This window comes from Rissa tridactyla, chromosome 14 (assembly GCF_028500815.1).
Source record: "Rissa tridactyla isolate bRisTri1 chromosome 14, bRisTri1.patW.cur.20221130, whole genome shotgun sequence".
Taxonomy (NCBI): Eukaryota; Metazoa; Chordata; class Aves; order Charadriiformes; family Laridae; genus Rissa; species Rissa tridactyla.
Window position 1 is genome coordinate 4,820,001 of NC_071479.1, and position 12,115 is coordinate 4,832,115.

General features: G+C 36.8%; 1 protein-coding gene across 10 annotated transcripts in view; it reads right to left on the minus strand.

Moving 5' to 3' along the window:
* The window catches only part of DENND1A (DENN domain containing 1A), a 206,067-nt gene that overhangs the window by 169,574 nt on the left and 24,378 nt on the right, over positions 1–12,115 (minus strand). For all 10 annotated transcript variants that reach the window (XR_008469271.1, XM_054220418.1, XM_054220423.1 and 7 more), the window contains exon 3: positions 763–806. Coding sequence is in view for 9 of the 10 variants with exons in the window: in XM_054220418.1 (XP_054076393.1) it covers positions 763–806 (44 nt within the window). In the remaining variant the exon portion in view is untranslated. The remainder of the gene's footprint in view (positions 1–762; positions 807–12,115) is intronic.

Here is a 12,115-nt window from a genome sequence, read left to right on the forward strand (position 1 = left end):
AAATTTATTGTTACATTAAATAGTTATACAATGCCATAACTTCAGCACTTCCCAGAAGTAACGGTGCAGTCCCAGCGCAGACGCAGCAGTTACGCTGAGCGCTGACAAACAATCCCAGCACATTAACTCCTGCGGCACTGCAGGGCAGCCCAGCCATAATCCCCGCTCCCTAACCCCTGCCCCTGCCCGATCCGCTCCTAATGAGACACAGGAAAATGCAAGGTAACCTGCAGTTGTTAATTTCAAAGTCAGCCAGAGGTCCTGTGAAACCCTCCAAATTCAATCTGTGCATAAACTAAATGATAAATACTTGTGTGCTCTACCTGCACAGTCGTGTTTTTATACCATCTTTTGGAAGCAGACTAGAGACTGCATGAGCAGGCAAGAATTTAAAAAATGTACTGTAGTGCCAGGTGCCCAGTTAAATCTAGCTATAAACCTTGCAGACAATGAAGTGAGGACTGCCAAATGAACTGCAGGCTGTGGCACCTAAAGGCAAAAAGTGAAATTTATTAATCAATTTTCCTTCCCGCTCTCATGTTTGCTTGTAAAAACGAGATTGTAAAACAATCTTATGAGATCCAAAATTCTTCCGTTTTCTGCTTTAAATGTGAAAATGTTTTTATCCTTCTGCTCCTAATTACAGCTTCTTTTTCTTTCTAAGGATGCATTTATCTCTTTCAGTAAAAAGAGCAGCAATAATATGTTGAACAACCCTGAAATAAATTTTGTCATGTAAAAAATTAATTACGCATTCCAAACCTGGTCACTGTAGTCCTCTGGGAATTGCCTCCGCACCTCAGGATCTGTAAATAATTGACAGATAATATTAATTGGCTTTGGATTAGTGAGCAAGCAGAGAATCACACATTAATATTTGATCAGAAGATGATAGCAACCCTGGCAGGGGATCCAAGGAGGGCAGCTGAGGCTGCTCTGCTGATAAGAGCAGGGAAGGACTTTTCAAGGCTCTCCCTTTACCCTCCTCCAGAAAGACAAAAACTGGATAGAAAACATACACACATAAAGCCCACGAAACCATGAATATCTGGGTGTACATACACATGCATACATACACACATCTGCATACATACATCTGTACATAAATATATATTTATATATCAATTATTGTATAAGAGATGTCCTGGTGCTACACTGAACTTTAGGCTGTTTCCTTGTGCAATCCCTTTCTGGCTGCAATTTGCCAGCTACGCTTGTCACCAGCAAATGGCTACCAAATGCGCTTAGATTTTGCCTCTAATCAGATAACTAGTTTCACCAGCTACAGACACCGCGTCGATTAACCTCCACATATGTTTTCAGTGATACCAGATTATAAATCTCTCAAAATTACTTTATGTTAATATTAAGGTATGCTCCCTAAAAACCAAAAAATATTTAGCCAGAATTTGAAAGAAGTAATTAATGTAGCCCCGGAACCTCTAAGCATTTAAGACTGATGCATCGTCCTTATTCTTTTGGCTTGTCAGAATAAATAATATGGTAGTATTCCCTGGATTTAGTTAGAGATGTTCACAAAATAACAAAAAATCATGATTGAAATTATTTATATGACAATCTCTTTAAAACAGAACTCTTCAAAGTCATCCATTTTTAAAAGGAATATGGCCGAGAAGACCAGATTCCATTCTGCAAAGAATTTTTTTAATTACAAAAACCAAACCCCAAACCATACAGCACCCACAGAAGGGTTCCAGAATAAAGCGTAAGGCACAGAAAAACGAAGGGGCATCCGCTGCAGTTCCTCCCCGTGTGCCCCCCAAGGGTTCAGCTGGGCAAGCCTTGGCTCACTCAACACTCTGTCACCAGATTCTTGCCTGTCTATGCACCGTTGCCACAAATTTTGATTATTATGTAGGGAGTGACGTACACAACCTCTACTGCTGAATTACTGCTGTACTGCATTGTAGCTAAGGCTTGAGGGGAAGAAAGTAATTTTTATGACACATGCACCATACGCTGTTATTTCAGAATAGTCCCACCCCAGATTTCTCATTGGCAAAGTTTACTTCAGTAATAAATTAGTTGATTGGCAATTCAATTGCTAGCAGATGCAAACTTTTTAAGGTGTATTCTTTTTACATTAGAAATACAGCAAGAGTGTACATGAATAAACTTTCTAGCTTAACTTTTTCTAGACAATCAGATGCTTAGTTTTAACATTTCACCATTACACGCATACAATTGTATACACAATATATCAAATTTTACACATATGTATGAGCAAACCCTTTTACATTAACACAACAAAGTAGAAGTAGAAAGCAAGGGATCACGTTCTAAAGCCTTAGTTTGAAAACTCTTAAATCTCTGTGCAGGTAAGTGTACCAAACCAAGAGTCCAAACATGCCAGCAATGTGAACAGCGGTCCTTTATACACAAGTGACAACTAACAGGACAATACGGCTCCATATTTCACCAAAGCACGCACAGTATCAGTGGTAAAATGAAACTATGCAACACCTATTATGATACATATTCTTAAAAATATTTTTAAAACTAAATGCATTTGCTCTAAATACATTCCTCCGTAGATAGCAATCTACATTCTCCATTCTTTAAAAATACAACAAAACAGATCAGCCATACAAAGTAATTGTGTGAGTGTGTAAGCATGTATTTTTCCTGTTTTTTTAGCATCTTGAAAGCCTTTCTGTGTTTCAGGAGCTCACTGGCATGAAGGAAGGCCTGGAGGAACCTATTGGACAGCATTTATGCAAACCCTGAAAACTCGGAGCAAGATCAGTGTCCGGAAGACAGAGGTGCATCAGGCACCTTTGCAAGATACCAAGATTCACTCATACGCACTGATAGCTGGAAGTTATCATGGGCAAATAAATACATGCTTTTATTGTCTCAGAGGCCACCTTACATACCTTTCTCATTACAATGAAATAAAACACAACTTAAATAATAACTTAAAAATCATAGCCGAGGATTTTTTGTTACGTTCTTTTGGGTTTAATTTTAGCTTTGTCTATTTACATCAGTTTTCATTCAGGGTTTTTACTTAACTATGTTCATTCTTACAGAAAATTGGGGTTACAGAAAATTGGGATTTTCAATTGGGATTGAAAGAAAAAAGAAAAAAAAAAAGAGACAACCTAAACACCCACAAAACCACAGATAATAGGACTATTGAAACAGACCTTTTAAGCAAGTCAGTAACACAAAATGGGGAGTTTCTAAACTTTTCCACAGAGTAGCTTATTGACTGTAATGTAATTTTTACTTTGCTATTATCCAATCTTTTCTATATCTCTTAACTAGTACCATTCCACTTTTACTTGTCTATTGATCTGTATCCTAACAGATAGATTATTTCCACCTCTTTAAAATCAGACAGTAAAATATACACTCTACACTGCAAGGCTCAGTGAGAAGACACCAAGGAAATTTGTCGTGTGTTTGCTGTGCTGTGCAGACTTCAAGCAACTGAAATAGTTGTCTATTATAAATAAAAATTTTTTATGTCAACCAACTGTATACATTAGAAGAAACTGAATTTCATCCACAATGCGTGAAATTAACTTGATTTCATGTCCACCAATTTCAATGGAAATAACAGCAATATGTACTTAGCTGGATGAGCAAAGCACCGTGCGGAATTGCACTGGGTGTCACATGCCTGTGAAGACAATGGGACGTATCGTTTGTATACAGTCTGCTTTTGATGACACATCTCATAACAGCATCAGAATGGCTAATTCATATAACCTGGAACCCTACAGTTAAGAAAACCACCTTTAAATTATGCCCAGCAGCCACATGCTTGCACGTCCTCATGTTTTTACAAGTACTTTATATTTAACATTGCATCAGCTCCATCACTTCAGCTTTTAAATGGTCTGGGAATTATTTACTGAATGTTCAGTATCTTTATTTGGAAAACACTACACAATGGAAAAAGAAACTACATCACATCTTATTATAGTTTTCATCACCTTATCCATTCTTCATTGTTAATCTAATGTACATTGGAAAGGTGTTTTCAACTACACTTACCTACACATATATACACAATAAAATTATATTTAAATTCTATGTGGTCATTACATGAAGTCCCACGAAGCTGGAGCACCCCCACTAAACCAAGAGGCTTTACATAAATTCATACATTTCCATAGTGGCCTCTAAGTCACCTGACTTTATGAAATACAAACGTGTACAAAACAGACATTAACATTACTCCATACGGCCAGGCTCTCCCTTGAAAGGATAAGCACAAGGCCCCTAATAATCACAAACGACACAATATCCAAGTTGTTCTGAACAGGGGAAAAAATGGTCATGCAAGCAGAGGAACAGAGGAGGGTTGTCCAACCAAGCACTGAGGACTCAGCTCTAACCAGCACCACTAGTATCAGTAAAATAGGCTTCAGCACTCGTATGAGATACTTGGGAAAGACATGAACATAACTGACTGTCAACTCTGTCTACAAGACTAAAGTAACTGGAAAACTTCAAACACTGTTACTAGCAGTAATTTGTTTTGCACACTGCATGCAAACAGAATTAGATTTAGCTCCACTGTGTCTCCAGGCAGCAAGAAAACCCTCTGCAACTCAAACCACAGTGAATGCGCTTATTCTAGGTACTTAACAAGCTTTCTAATGAAACGATGCTCACGTATTTTTCTACTTTAATACTCCACAGCAAAGTAAACACATGTAAAAAACTTTTTTCAATTTCAGGAGAGTGGAATCTATTTGCTGACATCGGAACAAGGGAAGAGACAGACTGAAACCCTGATCAACCTCTCCTACAGTTACAGCGAAGTACAGAGCTTGAAGATTTCCAGTGCCCCACTCAGCTATAAAGTTATAAAGCATTAAAAGCTCAGCTGAGGGCAGCAAAAGGAGACACTGCAAAACAACAAGCACACAAAGCGAAAGTTAACAACAGAAAGAAAAAAAGTCACATGAATTACGGAGCTGCTTCTCAACTAAACTTTTCCCAAACCCCAAAACATGAACTCAAGTTGTGCTATAGGTTGAACTTGTATGTTGATGGTAACTTAATATCTACTGTTTATCTTTCATTACACCTGATTTTGTAGTTTCACAAAAGATTACAAGATCCACATAGTTTCTGCCTGAAGCAAGCGTTGACAAACTTCTCTGGAAAATAACCATATATTAATATTAATAGTGTGCTGAAATACAGCACCAGAAATTGTAAATTGCAAGTGTAAAGCATAAAGTATACAAACATACCATTCCAAAATAAAGCTAAAATACACCATCTTATCTGCAATCTCCCACTCTTGTATGGGCACAAGTGCAATGAAACGCATATGTCACAATTTTAGATTAAAACTGTTGGTACTAAGAAAAAAGTCAACTTGATTTTCTTCCTAATGTTTACAGTTTAAAAAGCTCTTGGACCACTGGCACAGCATATGAATTCCTTAAGACTCATGAGTGACTCCACCGAGGTGAGAGCGGGTTCACTTCCCAGCCTGACGCCCACCGCTGCAAGCCCCATTCCCACGGATGTAGCTTCGCTCAAAGCAGCTGCTGCCTGTAAGATCCAGGTTGGCCAAAGACCGGGAGATCCACTAGCCCTTATCGCTCACAAGGCACACCTCGCTCCAGGGGGGCTCAGTTAGGAAAAACACATACAAAGTAGATCACACGGTTATTTTTGAAGCAGTTTCTTTTGCAACTATTTTAAGAGGTGGTTTTGAGGGAAACTACTGAATCAATTCTCATGTGAACAATACGTGAAGTTTTTGTTAACTGGACATATTCTTTTGAAAAAAGGTAAGAAAAGACACTGCTGTTTCTCAGTGACAGAAGAGTAAAACTTTTCTGCACTGTCACAGCAGCATTTTGATTCCTTGCCATGCATTTATAGAGTATCAACAAATGGGAAACACAACCCATTGATTCCACACTAGGTGCATACAGTTTTCATTGCTAACACATTTCGTTTTCCCCTCTAGTAGCAGAGATTCTACCTCCCATCTATGCATACTGTAGAGCATTGTATCGATTACTCAACCATATTCAAGATATTATTAGTAGTAATTTAGTAAATATGTGAATGTTTCCAAGTTCTAAAACCTATTACTACCTCTCCTTACAGAATCTTGTTCAACAAAAAGCCAAATACACAAGAATATTGAAATTAGCTGTGAACTGTATAATCCCATTGTTCAATTTCATGGCATTTAAGACACTACCTTCCCCTCCTCACAAGTCTGGATGTTAATCCATGCTGTAACCTGATTTAATTTTCCAGATGACAGGATGGGAACATGCTACAATGGCATATTAGTGTAACTATGCTGCTCTTTTACTCTCTACTTTCCTTACACCATAAAGTGAAGAGTTTTGCTTTTAGAAGAGGCATGCTTAATTACTTCTAGAAATAGCACAACTCAAACCAGTCTGTATTTGAAGTGTATGGAAATTATAAAGCCAAGGAAGTTCTTCAAAAAATTATCAGAAAATACTTCCCAGATTTAACTACACAAAACCAATACATACTAACCTGTTTCTTCTGATAAATGTCAGCCAATTTAATCCATACTGGCTACAAATTATTCAGATATACTATTCCCAAATTGAAAAATACAGTGAAAATTACTTCATTTATCCTCCCAAAATAAATGATTTAACTCATTAACTTCTTCAGGTCTTTATAGCCGCAACCCCTCTCAAATGAAATGGAATTCCATTCAGAGCAACTTCAATTTCAACACCCACTCCACATCACAGTACTTATGCAGCACAACCTAAAAAGTAACGTAGACTTCTTTGCAAACTTCTGCAAAGACTTCCTTGATGTCCTGTATTTGGTACAGCCAAACATGCCCCTGAACTGCTGCAGACCTGGCACGCGGGTAACATCGCAGAGTCGGGGAACGAGGCGGAGGAGAGAAAAAGGCGGGGGAGGGGGCAGTGGAGAAAATGTGGGAGAGAAAACCTATACACACACACACACACACACAAGAAGACAGACAAGAAACCTCGGAACAAGTTCTGGCAGAAAATACCCATGGAATAAAAATTATTTAAAAATTATTTTTATGCGAAGCTTTAAGACTTCAGTCTTTTCTTCTTAAAGTACTGCTTATTCTAGAAGCGTATAAGTCAGAAAACAACAAAGATGTCAAAGAAAATTCTATAAGACTGTCTCACAAAGTATATTTAAAAAAACACCAAACACCACAAAAAACCAACCTGCCAGCACCACAATGCATGCAATTGAAGTTACCCCAAAACACAAGATGCACAGCAAGCTTACATAGCAGGTTCAACATTCAAAAATACAACCCGCAGGAGAATAGTATGCAATGAAACTAGTCACCTAGTCAATCACATTTCAAACAAATATTCCATTTCTAGGATACAGTCTGCATCTTTGTGACAAGTTAGGCACAAACAAGTGGACCCTGACCTATCGTTCTCGGTTACTGAAGTTTTTGTGAATGCTGTCCAATCTCCAGTTGAGTGAATCAGTGAGTACTACGTACATCAGCTGCTGTTCAAATGAGTCCATTGACATTAACGCCATAAAAAACAGACTTGCAAGTTTGCCTCTCTCTCAACAGAACATTTGGAAGGCTGCCCTGCAAGTGCCAAAAACCTCACTGATAACATGAAAATGCTCTTCACAACAGTTTAATCTAGAAAGAGAATATAAGGTTTGCAACTCACACACAAAATGCTGTTCAGAGTTCAGTAAAATTGATCCAAAAGCGGGAAACACTGAGAGCAAAGGCAACATAAAATATACATCATAGGAAACAGGAAGGAAGAGAGAAAACCAGAACAGATTAAGCAAATCACTATGATTTCCATAATTGTTTTTATATTATTAACACATCGAGAGCCAGAGGGGCAGTGAGGAGCAAAACTTTCCTAAGCAGCGTTCAACAATATCTTATACAAAATTCCTTCCAAAATAAAGCACATTAAACTACAACTTCCCTGCCAATTTTTAAGTAAGGCTATATACAGTTCTTCAGAATAAAGAGAATAACCTTTAAAATTCAAATTATTCTGCACAACATGAAGAGGTAATAGCCCTAACAATACAAGAATGGGCAAATGTTGCCAAAGTTGCCTGTACGTTTCGGGACAGCCGAGGTGGCCGGGCTCCGACCTGACCTCGCAGTGTCTCTGCGGGGCCTGCAGTCCTCCACCAGGAGCTTTATCACACATTCAGAGAAAACCTTAAATATGAGACTTTCGCTGCTTCTAGCATCCAGACCAACTTTCCATCTAAGGGGGACCTGGTTAAATTCACTTTACAATCCTGTTAAAAAACTGAAGTACAGTTAAGTACAAAATAGAAACAACACTCACTTCTTGGATAAGACGACAGGGAAAACATCAGTTGTCTTTTACAGAAATAAGTGCCTACATCAGTTTCCTCTTAGCAATTCCTAATCAGTTATTTAGTGTCACGTCAAGTTGTTGACGTGTCCAGCTTGCCATTTAAAAGGCATTTAGCACCACACAGACATTCCACAACAGAGAAGTAGTAGAGTTAAGAATGGTATTTCAAGTTTCCTCTGGCACAGTTACAACTTTGAAAGAACCTGCTCTTTTGTTTCAATACCATATGAAGAGCTCAAGTATCATGAAATAAAGAGATGCTATAGAATTTTTTAAAAATTTTAAAAAATTTAAAAAAAGTCCACCAAAACACTGAAGTTAGCTCTGATCTAAATGTTATCACAAACATAACCACAAAAACTGGAAAGTCAGTTCAGTTTATATTTTATTCCAAATCTTTTCTGTAGTATGAAGTCAGTCATCTCTCTCCCAAGGAAGAGCATCAGCCCTTCCTTTCCACAGCGTTAATTAATAGGAGCAGATTAAGAAGGAATGGACTGAAGGAAATGCATGTGTCAGAGTCAAGATCTGATAAATGATAAGTAAAAGGAAAAGTTATGCATCAGACTAGTCAGACCCTTTTATAAGGTAACGTGTTCCACCTTCAACTGCTATTATTTAGTCTCTTGGATTCTTATGTGGGATGGTCCCAGGTTTAATCAAAATTTCACCAGTTCTTTTAATGGAAGTTATAAAACAGTTGCGTTACAAGCACAGAGAGTTCAATATATGAAATACGGTTGGGGAATTACCTCTGTATTAAATCCTTAACTCCTTCTGTTTCATCCATACTAAGAAATCAGTTTAAAGAAAATCAGTTGTGTGACAGCACAGATTAATTTCTCTTCTACTAACATTCTAAACTGTAAGAATAAGGAGATGTTAGAAAATGTAAGATGTCTTCAGTGATCAGAAAACTCAGAATTATTTATTTACAAACAACTGCAGAAAACTTTCAGTCCAGACTAATTTTTAAACTGATGATACTGATACAACTCAAGCTAGAACTGTAAAAAGGGGATGCACAGGATACAGCTAAAGCTAAAATAACAGAGATCAAAACCAGAGGACAAAGAAAGTACTTATTTCAAGTCTTGCTTGTTACATATTTCTCCCATCTTCATTTGAGGTCTTCAGATCTTTCATATGCAATGGTTAATTACTTTGGTGATACCTCAAGTCCACATTAAAGCATGGTTGATGAATCTTTTGAGTTTCCTTTACTGTGCACTTAAGGGGATATTTCTCTTCATAACCATCTGTTCTTCAACCAACCCAGAAATTTAGTATTACTGGAAATCTAAGCCAAACTCCAGGAGGCCTGCAAGAAGCAAATTTTGAATGGATTATGTTTTTCATTTTTTCTTTCCCCCTGTAATTTCAGTCAGCAAATTATACAGCAGCTAAAACTTGCAAAAAGTACAATTGGGTAACATCCTCTTTGGAAGAAATGCCCAAGAAATCCACAAAGCCTGGCTTACAAAATTAAACACAAAGTGTTTTGAAACATTTTACAGGCTACCTGGAATAATTATACAAAAGAGTTTAAACATAGAAGTTGAATAGGAATACCCACTTTAAGTAGGTTTTTTTTGTTTTTAATATTTTTTTAATTTATTTGTGTTTGAGCAGTATATTTTTTTCTTGTAACCTTTTCACCACTCTGTAAATTTAAGAGAGATACGTTTCAACTGCTCAGGCCATGAATACTGAATTCGTTTCTCGCCTGCCTCTTTGTATTTATATTCTGAGACAGCAGAGTTGCCTGGTGACAGCCTCTTCACTTCAACAGCAGCTGGCAAGCCCTCCTTGTCCTGAAAATATGAAAAAAACAGTTAACTAATATTTCATGCTATGATTTAAATGTGACAATCTGGAAGTGCCAATACCAAACAGGGTAGGATTTACAAGAAAGACTTTTCTTAAGTCTCAGAAGCCATAAAGGAAGAAAAATAAACAGACCTTCATCGCATGTAGCTAGTGTGCAGCAAAAATTAATCCAGAGTTAGTGCATCATCTAGACTTTAACAATACCAGACAAAAGTGGTGATTGTGTAAATCTGCTGAATTAACTTATATTTCCAGGATGCAAATTCTCAAGTTAGGCAAGATAAGACCAGAGCAAGCAGAATTTTGACACTTCTACAAGAAGCAGTCACCCTCTTTAATATTTACAAGACATGTATTTCAAATTGTTTATGTATGCCTATCTGCTTTCCCAAGATTACTGCTTCTGCTGAAGGTTCAAGCATATGCAGCCCAAAACAATGTTTTTGAGCTAGCTTTTTATAGCAAATATAAAAGCATTACATTTGATAAAATGAGAGTTTACAGCCAACTTATTTCATACCTAACACTGGCATATTAATAAGCACCTTCATTCAAAAAAATCCTTATTCAATTAACTTTAAGAGAAATTTTTAAATAATGTCACATTTTCTACTTTCCTGTGTCAACCAGATAATTTTTAATTCTGTTTGTTGTTCTGAAGAAACCCAGGAATAACATTTTAATGTCATATTACTTTGCAGAAATACTGTATCACAAGGAACTCATGTTAAACCACGTGTCCATGGCAATCGATCAACTACATCACAAAACCTAAAGGAATTGCTAATGGAAACAAATAGTATTTTCCAACATACTGCCAGGCTTTTCATTACTAGAAAATAGTTTGAGTTTTATAAACATTTTCCAAACTGCTTTATTTTCACCATTTTTGGTTTTACTTTTAATGATATTATGGCTGTTTTAATTTGCTAATAACCTATATTTTCCATGTATTACAGCACATTTTACAGTCATCTTTTTTTTTTATCTCTTTCCAAAATTCACCAACCATAATAAATTCAGATAGACGTATTATTAGGCAAATACATACAAGGACTGCAAAAATATATTCATTGTTATATGGACCATCACATTTCAGGTTTAATCTGAACTGACTCAAAAAGCATTTGGAACAAAAAGTGTTCTAGCCCACCATAAGTTCTTGAAGTGTTGTACTAAAAATGAAAAGAAAAAACAACCCTACTCTTCAGCAACTGTATAATTGCCTAAACTACACAGAGAATACCTTCTTTGTTAAACATTCAACAGTGAATACTGATTTCTAAGCCTCAAGCTATGTAACTTTATAATGTTTAAAACCCTGACCTTACTTTCATACTTTCAATATTGACAGTCTCAAACTGTTTTCAGTTTCAAAGTTATCACGTGTTACATTAGTAGAGTATCACCAGCTCCCGATGACACTGCTCTGCGTTGTTGATTTGCACAAATATCATCTCTTATGGGATTCTTCCCACATAGCAAATACATGATTTTAAAGGAAACAAGCTCTTCAGAATCATTTGAGGGTTTGACGGCTACAAAATTTCTATCATTGCATCTTCGCTTATTTCAGGATGCTTTAGTTATTCAAATGGCATTGAAACAGAAAAAATGGATTCTATCACAGATGAAATTGTGAAACAGGAAACTGAAAATCCCATTCTTAATTCTACTCTTTTCTTTAGTGGAGATGTTAACTTAAATAATTTTTGGAATGTATAGTGAAATATATCCTATCTATCATACAATGAATCTGATTCAGATATGGTTCATTATCAATAAACGACAGCCAAACCTAGCTACCATTTGTGGGGAGACATTATTATGAAGAGTAACACTACGGTGGTCGTTTCTACAAAAGTAGAACATCCGTAGAGCTTCATGCTTTTTGCATTTACAACTACAGAAAT